Source organism: Spermophilus citellus, assembly GCF_964194105.1.
Source record: "Spermophilus citellus genome assembly, chromosome: 8".
NCBI lineage: Eukaryota > Metazoa > Chordata > Mammalia > Rodentia > Sciuridae > Spermophilus > Spermophilus citellus.
In genome coordinates this window covers 152,328,918-152,354,202 of record NC_138189.1, presented here as the reverse complement: position 1 = coordinate 152,354,202, position 25,285 = coordinate 152,328,918, and the positions used below count along the sequence as shown (strand labels likewise).

The window sequence follows — 25,285 nt, the reverse complement described above, 5'->3', positions numbered from 1 at the left end:
GAGTGTAGCTCCATGGTAGAGCACCCCAGGTTCCATCCCCAATACTGCAAAGAAGGGAAAAGGAAAAAAAAAATGCTGTCAAATCTAAATGTCTGTTATTGGCATCACACTGACATTGTGAAAACCAGGCAAGCATTTCACTGTTCCCGAAGGAAATCCTACACTGACCCCACAGCAGCTCTGAGTAATCAGAATCAGAGTCCCTGCACAGTGCCATCACTACAGCACGACTGCCTGTGGTGAGAAGGCTTACCTGCACAGCCCTGTTGATGTTCGTGCTGAAGCAGTGTGGATCCTGTGGCCCTGGGCACGGTTATGTGGCAGACTGCTCATGACCTGCAAGCTCTTCTTTTAAGCTTTTTTAATTGGAGGCAGGTGTCCCATTGTCTTTCTTCCTTTCCTTTTTCCTTCCTTCCTTCACAGTCACTCCCATCCCCACCCCCAGAAAAAGTCTGAAATCATACAACTGTTTCTGTCAGAACCAGACTGTCCTCTGGCATCCCTCTGATCTGATTATGATATTTTTCCTCCTTCCCACTCTCCCATTCTTCCTAACCTATAACAGAAGAGAGAGAACAAATCATCTCTCTTTTCATATTGAAATTTAAGGTGGAAGAAAAGTGGTCATAAAAGCATCTATCAACACAGCATTAACATGCCAAGCTAAGTATTCAGTTTGGAAATCATGCCTTGCCAATGCTTAAAAACAGGAAGCCTCTCTGTTCAGTGATACATAGCTATAAAAACCTTAGTGATATTTTAACTTACCTAGAACTTGGTCTTGGGGTAGCAGTATGGAATCATGGAATATATAGTTTAGTTATCCAGACCTGAGAGTGTAGAGTCAGAGTTTAGTTCAAATTCCTGCTTTAGTGTTTAATGTCCACCTGACCTGTGGCAGTAACTTGGCCTCTTGAATCTTCAGTTTCTTTTCTGTAAGCTGGTGTGTCTCCTTCTGGTGTTATTGTAAGGAATGCATAATTATCACATAAAACTCAGTGTATGTGGTAGCTCAGTCACATTATGATGTTAAATTGTAGAATGCTTATTGTACGCTGTGCCACTCAGTCAGGAATGATTTTATGTTCATTTTACCCCTCTGGGCCACATTCCTCACAGTCGCCGTAGGAGTTCGGAAATGGAAGACTTCTTTATAATACTAATGCCTTGTGATTCTGTTACTTTGTTGCTGTTTCGGTACCAGGGATTGAACCCAGGGGTGCTTAAACATGAGCCACATCCCTGGCCCTTTTTATTTTTTATTATGAAACAGAGTCTTGCTAAGTTGTTTGTGATCCTCCTGCCTCAGCCTCCCAAGTTGCTAGAATTACAGGTATGCACCTACTTTGAATTTAGATACAAACTCTTACCTTCATGACTTACAAAATAGGGACCCTAGCTTCTGCTTGCAGTGTGACATGTACTTTGGTGCACTGGTTAAATATGACTGTAGAGCTAGACAGCCAGGATTCCAGTCCTGGCTCCCCCATTTATCAGCTGTGTGACTTTGGGCAAGTTACTCGACCTCTACCTTGATTTTGGTACTTGTGAAGTAGGACTGACAGCAGCACCCTGCTTAGGGTTGTGGTGGGTTAAATGAGTCATATTGTGTCAGAAACCTAAAACCTTGTCAGTCCCTGGTGAATTCACATGCATTGGCCCATAGCAGCCTCTCCATTGCCTCGTAGCCACAGCAAGGAGCCCAGGCTTCTCTGAGCAGGCCAGCCGCTTAGATGTGACTGTGCAGTGAGGTGCCTGCAGGTGCTGGGTGAATTGTTTCTTCCTGCGCTCCTCTTTGGGCTTGGCCATGTAAGAAAGTGCTGCTCTTCTCAGCGCCTAGGCTACAGAGTGCATTCCTACAGGGTAGCCAGGAACGGCAGCACAACGGGGCTCTTCTAACAGGCTTTAAATTGGGGGTTCTAAATATCATTGTCTCTACAAAATGAGAAAAGTATTATTGATTTTTTTACCTACTCTGCTTACAAAACACTAGAAATTAAAAAAAAAATCAGTAGACATCTTTCTTAAATGAATTCATTTTAAAGCTGTCAGATAATGTTTGACACATTAGAAAATAACTCTCAATGGGCTTTTTTCCTCAAAGTTTCCATATAGGTTGGTATAGTGTGCACCTCAGGATGTACATGCTTAAACACAGGGGCCTCCACCCCTTTTGGAAATATATTCTATTCTTTTGAGGAATCTGAGAGAGACTCCTGTGAAGAGAATGTTAATACAGAATTTTACATACAGAATTTGGCCTGTGATTTCAGGGGTTCATTGATATTCACTTTCCCTAGACCTACCCAAGAATCTTCAAGTAACTGAGGTCCCCTGGACAGCAAAGGGCTGTAGCTGTGTGTGTGCTCCAGCACATGGACTGCTGTGTAATCCCCGCAATACACAGGCGCTGAGAAGAGCAGCATTTTCTTAAAGATTAGCTTTCTACAAACCCTCCGTTTTCCAGGTCGACTTGGGAAAATCATTGTCACAGTTGTTAGTTATGACTTGATTTTTCTTTTTTTTGGCAATCATGTTAAAATTATGGTATATGCATTATCCAGTTATTATGTGATATCTACTTATTATATGTTCTCTGAATTTTTAGAAGGCTGTATAAATTATAATCTAACCCTAATCTCCAAAAGAATGATCATCTTCAGTTTGACCACAGAGAGTTGACAGTGAAGCACTTTTCATAGCAAACTTATAAAGTAAGCAAGAAAAAGAAAGAATCTCATTTTACAGATGAGAAGACTGAGGGCTAAAAGTAATTTTAGTGCTTTGATTCACTGCTAAGGTGCAAGACAGGGAATTCAAGTTTTCCTGAGAGACCTTTTCACACCGATTTCTACAAGCCATACCTGTCAAAGGCTGAACTGTAGCTGGCAAGCTCACTAAACATGCAGCGTCTCCCCCTGCAGACCTCATAAATCCAAGGGAGAGCTGATGCATGATATCTTAGAGTAAGGATAAGCCAGGTGGTTCCGGTTGCACATCGAGGTATGAGAAATCCTGAGAAATGGCTTCACTTTGACTGCAGCTTACCAACACCTGAAGAAAGCAGTTTGCCTGAACCTGTACTGATCAAAGAAACATTCTAGAGGGAGGAGACTGAGGCAGTCTAGTTAGTTTTTTAAATTCACCAGGTAATGGCAGTGCTCAGTGGAGTAAAGGACCATGACTCTACAGGGCTTGGAAACTTTCTGGAAAGGGCAGGGTGGTGAGTACTTTACCCTCTGTAGTCCACATCCGTTTTCCACTGCAGCTCCTCACTCACACCAGAGGGCAAGAGCAAGCTGGGTAATAGTGGAGTGACTGAGCCTGGCCCTGTGCTGGTACAGCTTAAAAATCAGGTGCCTTAGCTACCCAGAAATTCAAAGGGTCCCTTTGGCCTGCGGCTGTCGTTTGCTAGTCCTGCCTAGGAACTCATTTCCCCTGTGCCTCACTGAGCCACTCGGTAGAGTGTGTTGCAAACTTCATTTGCTCTGGCTGTTGGACATGAGTGTTGAAAACTGCTATATTAAAATTCAATTAGAAAATAACAGGACCAGAATTTTGAATTATGAAGTAGTTAAAATTAAAAAGAAAAAAACCATATTATAATGTGTTAATGTGTGTTAGTCAGGACAAGGCAGCAGAGACAAGAGGAGGAAAGGCACTGAACGCCCAAACACAGGCAAGACCCACAGCAGCAGAGCTCAGAAGTGAGTGGACAGCGTGAGGTCCTTTTTGTTTTGTTCTTTTTTTAAAAAAATAAATTAATTTATTTATTTTGTCATTTATTTTTTATTGTTCGTTGTTCAAAACATTGCATAGTTCTTGACATGTCATATTTCACACTTTGATTCAAGTGGGTTATGAACTCCCATTTTTACCCCGTATACAGATTGCAGAATCACATCAGTTACACTTCCACTGTTTTACATATTGCCATACTAGTGTCTGTTGTATTCTGCTGCCTTTCCTATCCTCTACTATCCCCCCTCCCCTCCCCTCCCCTCCCCTCTTTTCTCTCTACCCCCTCCACTGTAATTCATTTCTCCCCCTTGTATTATTTTTCCCTTACCCCTCACTTCCTCTTGTATGTAATTTTGTATAACAATGAGGGTCTCCTTCCATTTCCATGCTGTTTCCCTTCTCTCTCGCTTTCCCTCCCACCTCTCATCCCTGTTTAATGTCAATCTTCTTCTCATGCTCTTAGTCCCTACTCTGTTCTTACTTACTCTCCTTATATCAAAGAAGACATTTGGCATTTGTTTTTTAGGGATTGGCTGGCTTCACATAGCATAATCTGCTCTAATGCCATCCATTTCCCTCCAGATTCTATGATTTTGTCATTTTTTAATGCAGAGTAATACTCCATGGTGTATAAATGCTACATTTTTTTTATCCATTCATCTATTGAAGGGCATCTGGGTTGGTTCCACAGTCTAGCTATTGTGAATTGTGCTGCTATGAACATCGATGTGGCAGTATCCCTGTAGCATGCTCTTTTTAGGTCTTTAGGGAATAGACCAAGAAGGGGAATAGCTGGGTCAAATGGTAGTTCCATTCCCAGCTTTCCAAGAAATCTCCATACTGCTTTCCAAATTGGCTGCACCAATTTGCAGTCCCACCAGCAATGAACAAGTGTACCTTTTCCCCACATCCTCGCCAGCACTTGTTGTTGTTTGACTTCCTAATGGCTGCCAATCTTACTGGAGTGAGATGATATCTTAGGGTGGTTTTGATTTGCATTTCTCTGACTGCTAGAGATGTTGAGCATTTTTTCATGTACTTGTTGATTGATTGTATGTCCTCCTCTGAGAAGTGTCTGTTCAGGTCCTTGGCCCATTTGTTGTGGGTTATTTGTTATCTTATTGTCTAATTTTTTGAGTTCTTTGTATACTCTGGATATTAGGGCTCTATCTGAAGTGTGAGGAGTAAAAATTTGTTCCCAGGATGTAGGCTCCCTATTTACCTCTCTTATTGTTTCTTTTGCTGAGAAAAAACTTTTTAGTTTGAGTAAGTCCCATTTGTTGATTCTAGTTATTAACTCTTGCGCTATGGGTGTCCTATTGAGGAATTTGGAGCCCGACCCCACAGTATGTAGATCGTAGCCAACTTTTTCTTCTATCAGACGCTGTGTCTCTGATTTGATATCAAGCTCCTTGGTCCATTTTGAGTTAACTTTTGTGCATGGCGAGAGAAAGGGATTCAGTTTAATTTTGATGCATATGGATTTCCAGTTTTCCCAGCACCATTTGTTGAAGATGCTATCCTTCCTCCATTGCATGCTTTTAGCCCCTTTATCAAATATAAGATAGTTGTAGTTTTGTGAATTGGTTTCTGTGTCCTCTATTCTGTACCATTGGTCCACCCGCCTGTTTTGGTACCAGTACCAGGCTGTTTTTCTTACTATTGCTCTGTAGTATAGTTTGAAGGCTGGTATCGCTATACCACCTGATTCACACTTCCTGCTTAGCATTGTTTTTGCTATTCTGGGTCTTTTATTTTTCCATATGAATTTCATGATTGCTTTCTCTATTTCTACCAGAAATGCCGTTGGGATTTTGATTGGCATTGCATTAAACCTATAGAGAGCTTTTGGTAATATCGCCATTTTGATGATGTTAGTTCTGCCTATCCATGAACAGGGTATATTTTTCCATCTTCTAAGATCATCTTCTATTTCTCTCTTTAGGGTTCTGTAGTTTTCATTGTATAAGTCTTTCACCTCTTTTGTTAGGTTGATTCCCAAGTATTTTTTTTTTTTTGAGGATATTGTGAATGGAGTAGTTGTCCTTATTTCCATTTCAGAGGATTTGTCGCTGATATTCAGGAATGCCTTTGATTTATGCGTGTTGATTTTATATCCTGCCACTTTGCTAAAATTCATTTATTAGCTCTAATAGTTTCTTTGTAGACCCTTTTGGGTCTGCTAGGTATAGAATCATGTCATCTGCAAATAGTGATAATTTAAGTTCTTCTTTTCCTATTTTTATGCCTTTAATTTCTTTCGTCTGTCTAATTGCTCTGGCCAGTGTTTCGAGAACTATGTTGAACAGAAGTGGTGAGAGAGGGCATCCCTGTCTTGTTCCAGATTTTAGAGGGAATGCCTTCAATTTTCCTTCATTCAGAATGATGCTAGCCTGAGGCTTAGCATAGATTGCTTTTACAATGTTGAGGTATGTTCCTGTTATCCCTAGTTTTTCTAGAGTTTTGAACATAAAGGGATGCTGTACTTTGTCGAATGCTTTTTCTGCATCTATCGAGATGATCATATGGTTCTTAATTTTAAGTCTATTGATGTGGTGAATAACATTTATTGATTTCCATATATTGAACCAGCCTTGCATCCCAGGGATGAATCCTACTTGATCATGGTGCACAATTTTTTTGATATGTTTTTGAATCCGATTCGCCAGAATTTTATTGAGGATTTTTGCATCTAGGTTTATTAGAGATATTGGTCTGTAGTTTTCTTTCTTTGAAGTGTCTTTGTCTGGTTTAGGAATCAGGGTGATGTTGGCCTCATAGAATGAATTTGGAAGTTCTCCCTCTTTTTCTATTTCCTGAAATAGCTTGAAAAGTATTGGTATTAGTTCCTCTTTAAAGGTTTTGTAAAACTCTGCTGTATACCCATCTGGTCCTGGGCTTTTCTTAGTTGGTAGTGTTTTGATGGTTTCTTCTATTTCCTCAATTGATATTGGTCTGTTTAGGTTGTCTATATCCTCCTGACTCAATCTGGGCAGATCATATGACTTAAGAAATTTATCGATGCCTTCACTATCTTCTATTTTATCGGAGTATAAGGATTCAAAATAATTTCTGATTATCTTCTGTATTTCTGAAGTGTCTGTTGTGATGTTGCCTTTTTCATCCCTATGCTAGTAATTTGAGTTCTCTCTCTTCTTCTCTTTGTTAGCATGGCTAAGGGTCTGTCGATTTTATTTATTTTTTCAAAGAACCAACTTTTAGTTTTGTCAATTTTTTCAATTGTTTCTTTTGTTTCGATTTCATTGATTTCAGCTCTGATTTTAATTATTTCTTGCCTTCTACTTCTTTTGCTGTTGTTTTGCTCTTCTTTTTCTAGGATTTTGAGATGAAGTATGAGATCATTTATTTGTTGTTTTTTTCTTTTTTTAAGGAATGAACTCCAAGCAATGAATTTTCCTCTTAGAACTGCTTTCAATGTGTCCCATAGATTCCGATATGTTGTGTCTGTGTTTTCATTTATCTCTAAGAATTTTTTAATTTCCTCCTTGATGTCTTCTATAACCCATTGTTCATTCAGTAACCTAGTGTTCATTCTCCAAGTGATGCATGATTTTTTTTCCTTCTTTTATCGTTGATTTTGAGTTTCATTCCATTATGATCAGATAAGATGCATGGTATTATCTCTACTCCTTTATATTGTCTAAGAGTTGCCCTGTGACATAATATATGATCTATTTTTGAGAAGGATCCATGTGCTGCTGAGAAAAAAAGTGTAACTGCTTGATGTTGGGTGATATATTCTATATATGTCAATTAAGTCTAGATTGTTAATTGTGTTATTGAGTTCTATAGTTTCCTTATTCAGCTTTTGTTTGGAAGATGTGTCCAGTGGTGAGAGAGGTGTGTTGATGTCTCCCATGATTATTGTATGGTGGTCTATTAGACTCTTGAACTTGAGAAGAGTTTGCTTGATGAACATAGCTGCACCGTTGTTTGGGGCACATGTATTTATGATTGTTATGTCTTGTTGGTGTACGGTTCCCTTGAGCAGTATGTAGTGTCCCTCTTTATCCCTTTTGATTAACTTTGGCTTGAAATCTATTTTATTTGATATGAGTATGGACACTCCTGCTTGTTTCCGAAGTCCATATGAGTGATATGATTTTTCCCAACCTTTCACCTTCAGTCTATGTATGTCTTTTCCTATCAAATGCGTCTCCTGTAGGCAGCATATTGTTGGGTCTTGTTTTGTGATCTATTCTACTAGCCTGTGTCTCTTAATTGGTGAGTTTAAGCCATTAACATTTAGGGTTATTATTGAGATATGGATTGTTCTTCCAGCCATATTTGTTTATTTATGTTACTAAGCATGGTTTGTTTTCCTCTTTGATTATTTTCCCCCCTTTACTGTCCTACCTCCCACTGTTGGTTTTCATTGTTATTTTCCATTTTCTCTTCCTGTAATGTTTTGTCGAGGATTTTTTGGAGAGATGGTTTTCTAGCTGCAAATTCTTTTAACTTTTGTTTATCGTGGAAGGTTTTAATTTCATCTTCCATCCTGAAGCTTAATTTCGCTGGATACACGATTCTTGGTTGGAACCCATTTTCTTTCAGTGTTTGAAATATGTTATTCCAGGATCTTCTAGCTTCCAGAGTCTGTGTTGAAAGATCAGCTGTTATCCTGATTGGTTTACCCCTAAATGTGATCTGCTTCCTTTCTCTTGTAGCTTTTAAAATTCTCTCCTTATTCTGTATGCTGGGCATCTTCATTATAATGTGTCTAGGTGTGGATCTCTTATGATTTTGCACATTCGGCGTCCTGTAGGCCTCTAGGATTTGGGATTCTGTCTCATTCTTCAAATCTGGGAAGTTTTCTCGTATTATTTCATTGAATAGATTGCTCATTCCTTTGGTTTGGAGCTCTATACCTTCCTGTATCCCAATGACTCTTAAGTTTGGTCTCTTTATGTTATCCCATATTTCTTGGATGTTCTGCTCATGGTTCCTTAACAGTCTTGCTGAGCTGTCTATGTTCTTTTCAAGTTGAAATACTTTGTCTCCATTGTCTGATGTTCTATCTTCTAAGTGTTCTACTCTGCTGGTAGTATTCTCAGTTGAGTTTTTAAGTTGGTTTATTGCTTCCTGCATTTCTAGGATTTCTGTTTGTTTGTTTTTTATTACCTCTATCTCCCTGTATAGTTGATCTTTTGCTTGTTGGATTTGTTTATGTAATTCATTGTCGAAGTGATCTTTCATTGTCTGATTTTGCTGTCTCATGTCTTCCTTGAGACTCCAGATCATCTGAAGCATGTATATCCTGAATTCTTTATCTGACATTCCATCTGCTGCAGCTATTACCTCTTGTAAAGTTGAGTTGACCTGCATTGCTTGTGGCCCTTTCTTTCCTTTTCGTTTCATACTGCTCGCGTTTCTTTCTGCTTGGTGAAACTATTGTGTTTTTGAAATTTTCCCCCTATATATTTATATTGCTCTTGTATAGTTGACAAGTCTCCCTTGCAGGACGGGCAGCGGCTGTGCTCCTCCTCCAATTGGGGTGATCTGTCTGCCACACTGGCGGGCCGCTGGGTCTGTTCTGCTGGTTGGTCGCAGGTCTGCCTACCTTGCAGGCGCAGGCTGCGGCTCTGCTTTGCCCTTACTCCAATTGGGGTGACGTGTCTACCACGCCGGTGGGTCACTGGGCCTGTTCCGGGCGTGGGCGGTGGCTCTGCTCTACCCCTACTCCATTTGGGGTGACGTGACTACCACGCCGGCTGGCCGCTGGGCCTGTTCAGGGTGCCGGCGGTGGCTCTGCTCTACCCCTACTCCAATTGGGGTGACGTGACTACCACGCCGGCGGGCCGCTGGGCCTGTTCCTCTGGTCAGTCGCAGGTCTGCCTACCTTGTGGGTACGGGCAGCGGCTCTGTTGTGCCCCTACTCCAATTGGGGTGATGTGTCTACCATGCCTGCAGACCGCTGGGCCTGTTCTGCCGGTTGGTTGCAGGTCTGCCTACCTTGTGGGCGCGGGTGGCGGCTCTCCTCTGCCCCTACTCCAATTGGGGTGACGTGACTACCATGCCCGCGGGTCGTTGGGCCTGTTCCGGATGCGGGCGGCGTCTCTGCTCTGCCCCTACTCCAATTGGTGTGACATGTCTACCACGCCGGCAGGCCGCTGAGCCTGTTCCGCCGGTCGGTCGCAGGTCTGCCTACCTTGCGGGCTCGGGCAGCGGCTCTGCTCGGCCCCTACTGCAGTTGGGGTGAAGTGATACCACGCCGGCGGGTCGCTAGGCCTGTTCCGGGCATGGGCAGCAGCTCTGCTGTGCCCCTACTCCAATTGGGGTGACGTGTCTACCACGCCTGCAGACCGCTGGGCCTGTTCTGCCGGTTGGTCGCAGGTCTGCCTACCTTGTGGGCACAGGTGGCGGCTCTCCTCTGCCCCTACTCCAATTGGGGTGACGTGACTACCACGTCCGCAGGTTGTTGGGCCTCTTCCGGATGCGGGCGGCGGCTCTGCTCTGCCCCTACTCCAATTGGTGTGACGTGTCTACCACGCTGGCAGGCCGCTGGGCCTGTTCCACCGGTCGGTGGCATGTCTGCCTAGCTTGCGGGCTCGGGCGGCGGCTCTGCTCGGCCCCTACTGCAGTTGGGGTGAAGTGATGCCACGCCGGCGGGTCGCTGGGGCTGCTCCGGGCGCGGGCGGCGTCTCTGCTCTGCCCCTCTGGCTTCCACAGTATTCAGCAGGATCCGGACCGAGAAGCAGTTTCCGTGGGTTCTTTAGCCCCGGGCCAGAGCAGTTCCGGGAGCCAGAATTCGGCCTCTCCAGGCTCGGTGTATGTTCTGATAGGAGCAGGCTCCAAGAGGCAGTTTCCGCGGGTTCTTTAGCACTGAGCCTGAGTACTTTGTCTGCGAGACGCAGGCGAATGGCAGCCTGAAATTACCTATTCTATAGTTGAATGAGCTGCGATCAGTCGAAAACAGGGATGGTGAAGTCAGCTCTCCAAGATGGTGGCCGCTGGCCTCCTCTGTGGTCTGACCAGTGGAGAACCGAACTGGACCGCTTCCTTCCCCCGTCTCAAACCCAGAATTCAGCACTGAGTACAGTGATTGCACAGCTGGCAGGAGCCCACAGAATCCGCAGCGCTGTATCTTTGCGTTGCTATTTCTTGCTTCCCAGCGCGTGCCGCAGATTCTAGCCACAGGGCGATTTGCTGAATAAGCAGCGTGACCCACTGTGCGGACAAATCGCTCGCGTTTGAGCCCCCCGTAACTGATCCTCGTGCAATGAAAATCCTTCCACTAGGTTTTGGAGCACCCCAGTTTTGCTAGAAATTCCTAACAAGATAGTTTTTAGCTGATCTAACTCATCATTCTCCCGAACAGTGACGCGGTACACGGGGGTGATGCACTCCCTTCGCCGCCATCTTCCCTCTCCCCTGTTTTGTTCTTTAAGGTAAATAAATGCAACCCTGTACTCTCAGATGGTGGGATTGATGAGGAATAGCTATCTGTGCCTTGGTATCTTGATCCTTAAAAAAATCGCAAGGTGGCAGGAATGGAAAAGGAAAGCAGTCGTTCTGGGGGTGACAGCCAGTGACATGCCCTTGTGCAGCGAGTGCCTGGAGACGCTCACAACTGCCAAGTGCAGCAGGCAGGCCTGGCGCCAGCGCCATAGCACCCCCTGCACCCAACAACCTGTGGCTCCTATCCCACTGCTTGTGTCAGTTTGCCCTGCACCTTAACATCCAGCACAGAATGATGTGTATTTGTGATGGAAGGGAGAATAGAATCTCGAGTTGTCCATATCCATTCTGTGTAGCGTATGTTACAAGATTTTTATTTTAAGTTTTTTCAAGTGGTTTGTAGGTAATAAGTTAAAAACCTTAGCTACCCAGAAATTCATATTCTGAGTGACTTGTTTTTGGAAGTAGTTGGTATTTCACTCATTTTCTGTTGGTAGGTTCCCTGCTCTAGGTGTTAATCGTCTGCAGGTGGATTGCCTTGTGTTTTGATGCACATTTTGAAATTGGGACAGATGTAGGTCCTTTGGATACCTGCAGCCCATTGTGAGCATTAGAACACATAAACATGTATTATTTTGTAACATGTGCCACACATACGTGAACAGAAGAAATACAGAAAACAGCTATTTCTTTTATATGCAGAAGTGATTTGAAGGAATAACCAAAATTTGCCTGGAGTATGTAGCTTAGGGCTAGGCAGGACTGTCCAGGCAGACCAGCCTGTGTAAAGACGCAGAGGCATGAGAAACATACTGTTTTCAGGGAACTGCAAGGAGTTTAGTATGGGTAGAAGTAAAGGGCATGGAGGGATTCCCTAATGGGAGATGGTGGAGAAGTAAGGAGAGGACTGATACTACCCCCACCACTTCCCCACTATCCCTATTCAGGACGTGTAGATTTATTTTTTAAAATATGCAAATATGTAAGGAAATTCTCCCCTTCTCTTTTGCCCTATAGAAACCCCTTCTTAAAAAGATACTTGAAAGATTAATTTTGATTGTTTTCAGTTTTCTTCTGTAGCTTTTCAGATACCAGATTCACTGTTTATAAGAGGAAGAATTAGGATTAGTTGTAGATAAACACTGTTTTGCTTTGTAAACAGGCCCTTTAAATAGAAGTGGGTGGGAATATATAATGCTGTAAAGGGAGCTCAAGCTGTGTGTGTGTGTACACCAAGTTGTCTTTGTTCCACTCTCACTCCTTTGTGCTGTCAAGTGCTGCCATTTAGCAGGGCACATTCTTCCTGAACACCTTGCTGTCAAATGCATCAAGTCTTTTCTTGCACAGTGCTACGGATTTTTACAAAACCAAGCAAGCCCAACATTAGACAGATAGCCTACAGAGTGATTGATTTATTTGTTTTAATACAAATACATGTTCAGATGCTGGCATACAGAAATTCTTTTTAAAAGAATTTATTTTTCCAAGTCCAAAGAACATTGTAACCCTAGCTCCTAATCCTGTGCCTGGCCCCTAGTAGATACTCTGCAAATGTGTGTGGAATCGAGCTCTTCTGAAATCTCGACCCAGGACTGCTGACTCCCTCCATTGTGGGTAGAACTGATTATCTTAATAGCTACAATGTGAGCTGAAAGGGTGTTTAAAAAGCATTGCCAGCAGTTAAAAAGTGAAGTCATGGCATATTGTGAAATTAAGATTTTAATTTGCTTTCTTTGCAAGTAATTATAAATCCATTTAAAGGAAATCCTGTTTTACCTTTGTCTTCCTTTGTACCGAGGAAAGGCCTGCCAGAAGAGAAGGTATGCTAGTAGGTGGCCGTGGCTGGGCAGTTGGGTTCTGGGGCCACTCTTGGGTTGCCCTGTGGCTCTCCTGCCTGCTGTTGGTGCTCACGTCCTGGCTGGGGGCCTGAGCTGGGTGACTTTCCCCCGGATGCTGGCCTTCAGGCTTCCTTCACCCTGTTGCCAGAACTGTTTGCTCTCCTGAACAGAACACTGAGCTTGTCTCTTTCCTGATTTAAAGCCTCCCCAAATTTCCTGTGTCCATGAGGTAAAAACCAATCCCTGTGACATTACCCACTACACATGACATAATCATACCTGTGGGGGTCTTTCATCTACCTTCCTGTCTCCGTGTTTGTGAGGTTGTCCAGTGTTTCCCTGACTTTTTCCTGACACATGCAGTAATGTCAAGATGAAGCTGCTGTCTGACTGCCTGAAGTCTCTGGCTTCTCTGAGCCGCTTGTTCTGTTCCCCACCCTTACCCCCCAGCTGAATCATGAGAAAAAACTCAAATCCACTCTCAGTGTAGGTCTGCCTTATACTGTGACTGCAATATAACCTTTCAGTCTCCCAGGAAAATTCTTTGCTTTCAATCAGTTTTATCTCAAGTCAATTCATCTCAGCACTTACAAATTCTCAATTTCCATTTTCTGAACTATTTGTAATAATTTTAAGATTTGGCCATTACCTTCTGCACAAATAATGGTTTATGTTTTTTTATAAAAGAATACAAAGAAAATAAAATTATCGATCCTTTGGCCTTTGAAAACAAGAAACAAAACGTTTCTTTCCTCATAGATTATATTGTGCATGGTTTTAAGTATACACTTCTCAAAAGAGTTTCTTATACAAAGGATGTGTGTATAGTACAAATTTTGTATCATTACTGCCCACTCAGTTACACTCTGCATTTAAAGATGTCAGACTACTTCTTGTGAAAGGTTTACCAAGGCTTCCAAAGAGGTTTAAATGATTTGACCACACACACAGCTAATAAGTGATTGGGCTAGAATTTTAATCCAGTTAGGCTGATTCTTCTGCCCTGGCTTTTAACCTTGTATGCCAAATTAGAAGTTTAAAATCCGGTCATATACTCAGAAGAGTCAGAATTTTCTAGAAAGGAGACTTCTTAGATGAGACTTGAACAAGAGGTGGAGCCTGCCTGACAGACACAAAGGTAAAGCGTCTTTCCAAGGGAGGAGCGTGCGTGTGAGGGTGGGCAGACAGGCAGAAGGCAGTGTGTTTGGCTAACTGGAGCCCCAGATGGAGAAAGGAGAGGGAGCTGCAGATGAGGTAGGAGAGGTGGAACTGAACTGGGGAGGCGGGTGATGCCAGGCTTGAAGTATGATTGGATGGCTAGAAGACAGGGAGCTATGGCATTTGCAGTTGGAGCCATAAGTTTAGCAGTGGTGTGGATGAAGAGGTCGCTGCAGGCTTCACAGCATTCTGGACAAGAGGTTCTAGTGGCACGACTTCCCACAGTAAACTTTTACTGAACACCTCTTAGATGCTGTGGGAGCTTCCAGCATTGAGCAAAATGAATGGGATTCCTGCCCCATCACATTCAGCCTTCAGTCTATTGGGAAAGACAGACTATTAACAAACACACCAGTGGACAATAAAGAAGATTGAGAGAAATGACAGTTTCAAGAGAGACTTAAGAGGTAGCATTAACCACGCCTGTGAATCAGTTGGATTTAGAGGAAGAGAAAGGTGCCTAGAATAAATCCAGAGCTTCTTGGAAATAAATCAGAGCTGTCACCAAGGACCCAGCTCTGCCTGGTTTCTGGAAAGGTTTTCCCCATGAGTCATGGTCCGCTTTGAGAGTTCACTGACAGGCAGAGGTTCCCTGCTCTGCTCTGTGCTACAGGAAGCACTCCCTGGATCATGTCTGATGTTCAATCGGTGGGAGTCTGGGGCCCCCAAAAAGCACCTCTCCTAATGCTTTGATCAGAATAAGCATTCTGTTCTGATTAAATTAGATTTGATCATCTGACAGAATATGAACCTGTAAGTATTGAATTTTAGAATTTATGAAAACGAAAAGGCAGCCCTGTGATGGTGTAGGGCTGGAGGGGGAAGTGTCTTTCATAAGAAATAATGTTTCAAGTCCTTACAAGGTCAGAAGAAGAAAAGAAGGTTGTCCTTGTAACTGATGTGTTTTTGGTAACGACCACATAATGTAAGCTGTGGGGCATTTCATTGGGCAAGAAAAGCAGGGGATGCTCTGTGGACATCTAGAATTGGGGGCTGGAAGGCCCATTTAAAAGATATCTAGAGTTGACTGTAGCTCCATAGTAGAACACTTGCCCAGTGTGGGTCAGGCCCTGACTTTTTCTCCACTGCCACAAAAAAACAAATAAATAGGGGTGAGGTTGTGGCTCAGTGGTAGAGCACTTGCCTAGCATGAGTGAGGTACTAGGTTCAGTTCTCAGCACCACATATAAATGAATAAAAATAAAGGTCCATTGACAACTAAAAAATATTTTAAAAGAAAATAAATAAATAATGATTCAAATAAAAGGTCATCCAGTGTAGTAATTACTCAGCTGGAACCATACAAGCAGATTCCAGGTAAAATCCCTGGAACTGCTTGCAGAATCATGTAGAAAGTTTATGTGTATGTAATGTTGGCGAGAATCTTTGTCAGATGCACAGAGGCCTCTGGATAAAGTGCTACCTTTAAGAAACTGAAGCCATTAGAGGTGCAGAGACTTGCCCAAGGTCTTTAAAAAGAAGCTTGCCCTGAGGTGTTTTTGGTTTTTTTTTTTTTTTTAAATATTGTTTTAATGAAGAAGGTGCAGTATCTAGTATGACCTTAGAGCCAGAAGGGTTCAGAGTATTAGAAAGCCTTGACTTGCTTTTTCACTGCATTTTCATATGATTATTTTAAAGTAACGCAACACTCCATCATTCTGAATGCATTCTTTCACCCTGATGCCCCAGAACAGTAATTTTAAGAAATCCTAGGAAGTGTGTTCACTTATTCTGGGTTCAACAGGAAGCAAGGCTCTTTTCTACTATGTTTTAATCATAATTTTCACTTACAAGATCAGGCCAGGAAAAGCCTAGCTGGCTGTTGGCCCAGACAGTCATTTAGGTGTGCTCAGCCTCCACAGCCCAGGGACAATTCCAGCTGGGAGCAGAGCAGAGACGTGTGTCAAGTGGCCCATTGACTAGTAGACATGTCCAATGTGTGTCCTTTACTTCTGCATTCTTTCAGCTATTAGAAAAGACATTCTAAAATGCATTGAATTTCAGTTTTTTTCAAAAGGGCAAAAAGAGTAACTTCAAGAAAAAGAGCCACGCTACTTAGACTTGCATCCCCAGCAACGAGAACAGGACCTGGCACTTTTTTTTCTTTTTCTTCTTCTTCTTCTTCTTTTTTTTTAAACCTGTATCTCATTTCAGAATGAGAATGTTTGTTTATTTGGCCGTTGATAATGAGTATGATGTTCTACTGACATGATTGTAAAAGAAAAAGGTCTGATTCAACATTCAGAAACCCCAGATTTCAGCCTAATTTCTGCAATTTTTATATGATATTGGGCTTCATTTCTTTGTATATAATAGAAGTATAACAATACCTAATTCCCAGAATTTGGAGAAATATTAAATGAGATACCATGTGAAAAGAAAGTATTTTATAGATTCTGAATTCCAGATGTTTTGAAAATAGCATTTTCCAAAGTGGAAATGAAATATCAGCTTTTGAGTTGTTCTATGATTAAAAATTAAGAATTTGAGGTCAAATTCCTACATGCCACTATAGCCTTTTTTGGAGATTTTTAGTGTGCAATAGGCTAGAAAAAGTCCTGCATACAGAAATTTACTTAAACCTTTAATTTTATTTCTACACAATGTTTCCCAAACTTGTTCAACTAGAAAACCCTTTTCTCATTGCACCTGTTAACACTCATTGGAATAGTTTGTGAAACACTGATATGATATAGGAAGGTAGTTAAACCCTGAGTCCTAGCAATCTGTTTAGAACTCTAGGCATTATCATGTGAAACAAAAACAGGTTTGGTTATTGGATTGAAATGACTGTCCTATATTCATGGAAAAATCATAGAAATTGATATTACAATTTGTTGAATAAGTAATCTGCCATTAAATTTATTGATTTGTAAATATTGAAAATCTAACAAATGTAAGACTTTTTACTTTTTTATAATGGTTATAATGTGCATATAATAAATTACATCAATTCATGTGCAGGATTCAATTTGTTTGGGGTTTTTTTCGGTACTGAGGATTGATCCCCGGGTGCTCTACCACTGAACTACACCCCCAGCATCCCCTCACTTTTTTTTTTTTTTTTTTTTTTTTTTTTTTTTTTTTTTTTTTTTTGGTGGGTGCATGCCGAGGATTGAACTCAGGGGCACTTGATCTCTGAGCCACATCCCCGGCCCTATTTTGAATTTTATTTAGAGACAGGGTCTCACTGAGTTGCTTAGCGCCTCGCTTTTGCTAAGGCTGGCTTTAAACTCATGATCCTCCTGTCTCAGCCTCCCAAGCCACTGGGATTACAGGCATGTGCCACCATGCCCCCCTACCCCGCACCGCACTTTGTTTTCTGGGACAGGGTTTCCTTAGGTTGCCCTTGAACTTGTGATCCTCCTGTCTCACCTTCTGGAGATGCTGGGTTACAGGTGTGTGCCAACACAGTTCATCTAATTTAAACACGTATAAACCTGTGAAACTACCTCTGCAATCAAAGTATACGACCCTTTCTATCACCCCCAAAAGATCACTTTTGCCCTAGTGCAGGCCATCTCTGTGCTTCTCCCAGGCTTCAGTCAGTGACTACTGTTTTTTTTTGTTAGTACAGAGTGTGTTAGTTTTTCTTAATATTTTATGTAAGTGTAATTATTATATAGTTTGTGCTCTTTTATGTCAGGTTTTTTTTTATTCCAGACAGTGATTTTTAAGATTTACATATTATTGTTTCAATATTTTGTTCCTTTTTATTGTTTTAATAATATTCCATTATATATTTTGTGTGTACACCTATAAATTAGACATTGAATTGTTGACAGTTTTCAGCTACTATTATAAGGCTATTATGAACACCCATGTACAAGTTTGTATGGATATAGGTATTTGATCCTCTCAGATAAATATCCAGGAATGGAATACTTCAGTCATTATGGTCTGGTATGTTTCCCTTTTTAAGAAACTGTAAATAGGGGCTGGGGATGTGGCTCAAGCCATAGCGCGCTCGCCTGGCATGCGTGCGGCCCGGGTTCGATCCTCAGCACCACATACCAACAAAGATGTTGTGTCCGCCGAGAACTAAAAAAAAAAATAAATATTAAAAATTCTCTCTCTCTCTCTCTCTCTCTCTCTCTCTCTCTCTCTCTCTCCCCCCCCCTCACTCTCTCTTTAAAAAAAAAAAAAAGAAACTGTAAATAGTTTTTCAAAGTGGTTATACTGTTTTATATTCCCATTAGCCACATATATAAGTTCTAGTTGGTCCATATTCTAGATTAATCTTTGGTATTACCAGTGTCATTAATTTAAGTTATTCTTATGGTAATAGTGATATTTCACTATGATTCAAATTTGCATTGATCCAGTGGCTAATTATGTTGAATATCTTTTCATGTGTTTACTTGCCAACCAATAATAGCTTCCTTTTTGAGGTATTCATTCAGATTTTTTGCCTACTTTCTGTTAGGTTTTTTTAATTATTTAATAATAATAAGATGATTTTTTTTCTTTATAAAAACTATCGTTTTAGTGCTTAATACATTGAGATTTATGAACCATTTTGGGTTAATTTTTAATGTAGTATGAGTGTAATGTCACAGCTAACTTTTTTCTTTCTGGATATCTGGTAGTAGCAGTATCGTTTTCTAAAACAGTTATTGCATGCTTAAAAAATCAAAATCAGTATGGATTTCTGTATTTTTTAATTACCTGTGATTTTATTCTCAGGATACTGTTCGTACAGTCTTGTAGCTCTAGCATTAGAAATTTTGAAGTCAAATAGTGTGAGTCCTTCAACTTTGTCCTTTCACAAGTTACTCTCACTATTGACAGTCATAGTAGTAAGCTTGCCACGTTTCTTTTAAATCTATAGATAAATTTGAGGAGACTTCATCTCTTGCTGTTGAGCATCCCACTCCATGAACATGGTGTATTTCTCCATTTAGGTTGTCTTTACTTTCTCTGAAGAGTGTTTCATATTTTTTAGAAGAGAATTCTTTGGTTAATTTTATTCCCAAGTTGTTTGTTTTACTCTTATTAATGTATTTCCATAAAATTGATCTTTCCTGCTTATTACAAACAAACAGTTGAGTTTTTAAAAATATTGTGCTTGTATCATGTGGTCTTGCTAGTAGTCGTTTATTGATTCCTTAGGATTTCTATATGAACAGTGTTTTCCTACAAATGAAGAATATTACTTTTTCATACTCCATGTTTTATATCCCTCCCTCTTTTTTTCTTATTGCCAAATCTGGTACATCTATTAGAATTTCTTGATCTGATGGTAAAAAAATAAAGTTGGATATTTCAACATTAAATATGTGCTAGCTATAGGTTTTTCAATAGATACCACTTACTATATTAAAGAAGTCCCCTTCTACCCATAGTTTGCTGAGAATTTTTCATTGTGAGTGAATCTTTTAAAGAGGATTTTAAAAATATTGTTAGATCATTTTGCCAGTTTTTTTAAAAGGTTTTGTAATCTATATTATCCCAAGAATCATTCATCTGTAATTTTCAGCTTTTGCAATATCTTTGCCAGGTTTTGGAGTTAATATACTAACCTTATAAAACAACTGAGAAGTATTCTGAAGTGGTTATAGGATTTCAGTGTTAAATTCAGAAGTGAAAGTACCTGGACTTAGAGGTTCTTGGTGGGAAAGTTGGCATAGCCAGTCCAGTGGTTTGATGAATTCAGTTCAATTTTTCAAAACATTTGAGGAATGGAGAGCTTTAGTTGCAGAAGAGAGTCTTTCTGCGGAGAAACTTGGGCAGGTACCCCAGGGAGTTAACCACCCAAGGATCTGCTGGAAAGCATCCAAGGTAGAAGGAACATCGCATGCCAAGGGTCATAATATGGGTTATCTTGGTGAGTTTACCAAGTGCCCTTGAAAGGAACGTATGTCCTGAGGTGGTTGGGTGTGCTGTTCTAGAATTATACATATAGATTAAATTGGACATTCTTTCACCAGAACAACCTTTGAATATAAGTTGTATCCTTTCACTTTTCCACCTAAAGCTTTCTGGTAGCTTTCTTTTTTATAATACACACATAAACATATACACACCTACAAATATAGATATTTGTTGCTTCACCTTTATTTTATTTATACATGGTGCTGAGAATCGAACCCAGTGCCTCACACATGCCAGGCAAGTGTGCTACCGCTCAGCCCCAGCCCCAGCCCCATGGCTTCCTTTTTATACTCACTATTGGGCCTTAAGAGCTACTCATAACACTTTCTGACCTCAGTTCCTGCCTCTCTTCTTGTATTCATTATGCCGTGGTTTTTTTTTTTTTTTTCCATAAAACATGCCAGTTATTCTTGCCTTAGCACTTGATGTTCCTTCTACCTTGAATACTTTCCAGTAGATCCTCATATGGTTAACTCCTTTCTGCCTCAGACAGACTCTCTTCTCCAACTAAAGCTACCCACTCCCTCAAGGGATGGATGCACATACTACACACATACACCCCTTTCCAACCCATTTCTCTTTTTTACCAGCTTCACTGAGATATAAATCACAAACTATAGCTTGGTGAGAATAGCGCACATCTATGTAATCCCATCAGCTCAGGAGGCTGAGGCAGGAGGATCACAAGTTCAAGGCCAGCTTTAGCACCTTAGCAAGGCCCTGTCTCAAAATAAAAATAGTCCCCAGTAAATAAATAAATACCACAAAATCAATTCATTTAAAATATGTCCTCATTGGTTTTTTAATACATTCATAGATATGTGTAGCCATTCCCACAATCTATCTTATCTATCTTATTCATACTTTTTTCTGCTATCAGAACTGTTTGATGAGTAGCACATGCTCAGTAAATTCTTCCGAATAAGTAAGTTCATTATTCATAAGGTTATGGAGGCATTAGTCTCCAGTGAAGTGTCAGGAAAGTTCAACTGGCAGATTCAACTCTAGGCATTCTTCTATCAGAGCTGTGCTATTTGTATTACTGAATCAGCTAACAGCTTGTGCATATTTAAGAGTTATTGAAGACAGCTGGTGCAGTGGCTTTAAAATAAAAAATACAAAGGACTGAGAATGTAGCTCAGTGGTAAAGCACCCCTGAGTTCAATATCTAGCTCTGCCCCCCCTCCAAAAAAAATAGTTATTGAAAGAGCCAGTTATTGTCCCTCCCACACACTTATAATCCCAACTACTCAGGAAGCTGAAGCAGGAGGATTGCTATTTTGAGACCAGCTTGGGTGATTTAGTTAGACTCTTGTCTCAGATTTTTAAAAAATGAAAAAGGGATGTAACTCAATGGTAGAGCACCTCTGTGTTTAATTTCTGGTACTGAAGGGGGAGTTCCTAAAGGAAGTTATGAAAAATTCCTTTTGATATAATGAATGCAAAACATATGCTACTTTTCTAAGAGAGTGACTTTTTACTCACTAACAATTGGTGAGAAACAGAAAGCCTCCCAGAAATACTGATTTTTCTATTTTCAGGAATGCTCCAGGCATTATTTGTAAATTTGAAATAGATTATTAGTATCCCTAGTGCTTGTGTTATTTGCTGGTTCTGGATAACAATGAGTTATTCATGAGATGCTGGGCATACCCTTTTCCGGATGCCTTGATGTGGAATGTCGGTTCTGAGCTAGTTAATCTTTACTGCTCTCCCTTCTCTCTAGGCTTTAATGCGGCCTGGACGAATTGATAGAATCATCTATGTGCCTTTACCAGATGCAGCAACAAGAAGGGAAATATTCAACCTGCAGTTTCACGCTATGCCAATCAGTAATGAGGTTGACTTGGATGAACTCATCCTGCAAACCCATACATACTCAGGAGCAGAGGTAAGATAATTTCTTTCAAAGTACCTTTGTGGTTGGGACTATAGCCCGGTGACAAACCATGTGCTTCTAATGGGAGACGCCAAGTTTGTCCCCTAGCACTGGGGAAGAAATGGTGAGAGGGAAGCAGTGGCTTGGGACCATGAAGCAAATGAAGTTGCTTGCTAATGACTGCTTTAGATGACGTTGTGCTAAGGAATCTTTGAACAGGAAAACTAAGTTACATTGTGCTTCACCTGGCCTGTATTGTAGCACAGTTATTATGGTTTTGTTTTGGGGGTTTTTTTGGTACCTGGGATTGAACCCAGGGGCACTTAACCACTGAGCCACATCCCCTGCCCTTTTTTTGTATTTTATTTAGAGACAGGGTCTCACTGAGTTGCTTAGCGTCTTGCTTTTTTGCTGAGGCTGGCTTTGAACTCATGATCCTCCCTCCTGCCTCAGCCTCCAGGGCCACTGGGATTACAGGCATGCGCCACCGCACTTGGCTATTAAGTTTTTTTAATCTGACTCCTGTGATTTCTCAAAGTGTAGTCTTGAGATAAGTAACGTGAGATAGTGGGAAGAACCCTGAGTGGAAGCCGACTCTCCTGTCAGCTTCTCAGTAACAGCTATTTCCAACCAGTCATGTTTCATTGAACTTTTATTATTTATTTATTTTAACCTGTCAAATGGGAATGATAGTACAACCTACTGGGGATTGAACCCAGGGTTTTGCACATGATAGGCAAATGCTCTACCACTGAGCTACTTCCCCATCCATTTTTATTTTATTTTGAGACAGTGTCTCTACTGAGTTACTAAGGCCATCCTCAAACTTGTGATCCTCCTGCCTCAGCCTCTCAGGTAGCTGGGATTGCAGGCATACGTCACCATGTTCAGCTTCTACTGAATTCTCAACAAAAGGACATACTGTTGGGCTGGGGATGTGGCTCAACCAGTAACGCACTCACCTGGCATGCGCCGGGCGCTGGGTTCGATCCTCAGGACCACATAAAAATAAAATAAAGATGTCGTGTCCACCAAAAACTGAAAAATAAATATTAAAAAAATTCTCTCTCTCTCTCTTCTCTCTTCTCTCTTAAAAAAAAAAAAAAAAAAAGACATACTATATACCTCACACAGAAATAGCATGTGAATACCACTGGTGGAGTCATACTGTAAAGTTAGTATTTTTTAAGGAAGATATTATAGATTCTTTTTTCTATTCTGAATAATCCAGTAGGCTGGGACTGTACATCCTATTTTGTTTGCTGTTTTTACCCATTTTCTGTAAAAACCAAAGAGATTTACATGTCACAGATCATAAGTGGTACCATAGGTAAATTTCTATGTAGAGTTGACTTTCATGTATCATGCAGTGTAGCTAATAGAAACATCCAAAATCAGTCTCGCATCTACTCATGTTTTTATGTTATGAATTATGGAATTTTATTCTCCTTATTAATTAAGTTTTTCAACAACACTGGGTTTGGGAACCATGTGGAAAGTAGCTTGAAAAGCAGTTGGCGTGCACTTAAATTTAAGTTCTGTCTGAAACAGTATCTTCATGAGCATCTCTTTGCATGACCATTTATAAAGTTAAGATGAACATAAAATTGACTACTCCAGCAATCATAAAATTCAGTTTGGATGTGAATCTTAAGGGCAGGCTTCATATATATAATATGACAGTTTATAGGAAACAAACAACAAGAAGAAGCCATACATTTTTTGCTTGAGTGACGTGGGACAGCAGTTAGCACGCTGCAGATGCACCTTCTCACTTTGAAGTAATTCAAGTAGCAACAATGATACAAAACAGAAAGTAAAGCCAATGAGATTCTGTCTGGCTTAAAAGAAAACACTCACTCAGTGCCAGCAGTTGTTGTAGCAGCTTGCTGGTTCTTATGTGGTGCATGTCTTATTCAGTCTAAAATATAAGGCATTTATGATTAATTTTTATATCAAATCTTCTAAAAATAGTCACAGGAGAAGCAGAACAAATTCTGTCCTTCCTTGATTTAAATGTCTGCATCCCACAGTGCTCAGGCAAGGGAGGAGATTGCGCTGTGGTCCTGTTCATAATTTACAACTTCATAGAAATGTTATCTCAGAACTACATCTTAGTAGTTCTGTGGTTCTTAGTCTGGAAAAGACAGGTTTGTTTCACCTGGGTTTTCAGTTTACTTTTGTTGTTGATGTTACTCTAAATATTTAGGAGGTTCACATAAGTATTTGAGGAGAACTCTTATTTTTTTAAAGGATTTAAAATTGGTCAATAGGAAATTCAGGACAAAATGTCTCACTTTTTTTCCTCTTTTAATTGGAACAAAAGTAGAGCTATAAAGTTTTAAAGCCAAAATTAATTAGGTTTGAGGGGTGTGTGTGTGTGTGTGTGTGTGTGTGTGTGTGTGCTTTTTTTTTTTAACAGTGAAATGAATTTAGAGCCAGAGTCTCAGGCACCTGACTCTGTAGACGCAGTGCATTGCAACTCTGTTGTGACTAATTTCTGTTCTTCCCAGGCCAAGGCCATGTCCTTCAGCACATGTTTAACAAATGTTGGAGAAGCTGGCAGGGGTCAGAGGATCTGAGCTCTTTTCTTTCTTTATTTAATTTCTTTGAACCTTGGTTTTCTAATTTGTAAAGTCTTTTTTTTATTGGTTGTTCAAAACATTACAAAGCTCTTGACATATCATATTTCATACATTAGAATCAAGTGGGTTATGAACTCCCATTTTTACCCCAAATACAGATTGCAGAATTATGTGAAATTGTTTCAAGGTCGTGTAGTGAGATAACAAATGTAAAATCACCAAGCAACAATGCCTGTGTGAAGAGTACCTCCTAGTGTTTTTCCCCCTTCACTCTGTTTCTTCTCACCTGTTTTATATTTCTATTTCCCACCAAGATGTTAGATAATGTTGCTACAAGGTGGCAGTATGTTTTGCATTACCTCAATAACCAGATAAATCATTTATCTGAAAACTAAATGATAATTGTTTTTCTTATTCTTTCCTTTAAAATATAAAAATTTGCTTAATATAGTGTTCTTAGAATAGTATTATAACTCTAGCTGTAGAAAGTGTTTTTAAAGAGATTTATTAAACACGTTTCACACCAAATGTTAAAATATTCATTTTTTTTTAAACTTAGTTTTTTTAATCCTTATTTTAATATTAGAATGACTGTCTTGTCTTGAGTTCTGCTCAGTAGTCTCTGCCTTCCTAGGTTTAATGATAGCCTAAGGTCTTCATGCCAGCTGGACATCAAAAATTCACCTCCTGGTGCCTCATGAACTGAGGAAAGACTGTCTTCACCATGCCTG

The 25,285-nt window shown here is 40.5% G+C and overlaps 1 protein-coding gene across 5 annotated transcripts in view; it reads left to right on the top strand.

Moving 5' to 3' along the window:
* AFG2A (AFG2 AAA ATPase homolog A) overlaps positions 1 to 25,285 on the top strand; it is a 271,565-nt gene that overhangs the window by 195,367 nt on the left and 50,913 nt on the right. For 3 of the 5 annotated variants that reach the window (XM_081303101.1, XM_081303100.1, XM_081303099.1), the window contains one exon: positions 21,817 to 21,981. In XM_081303101.1, coding sequence (XP_081159227.1) covers positions 21,817 to 21,981 — 165 coding nt within the window. Of the gene's footprint in view, positions 1 to 21,816; positions 21,982 to 25,285 lie in introns of those variants that run through there. The other 2 variants (XM_081303104.1, XM_081303103.1) reach the window with 1 other exon arrangement.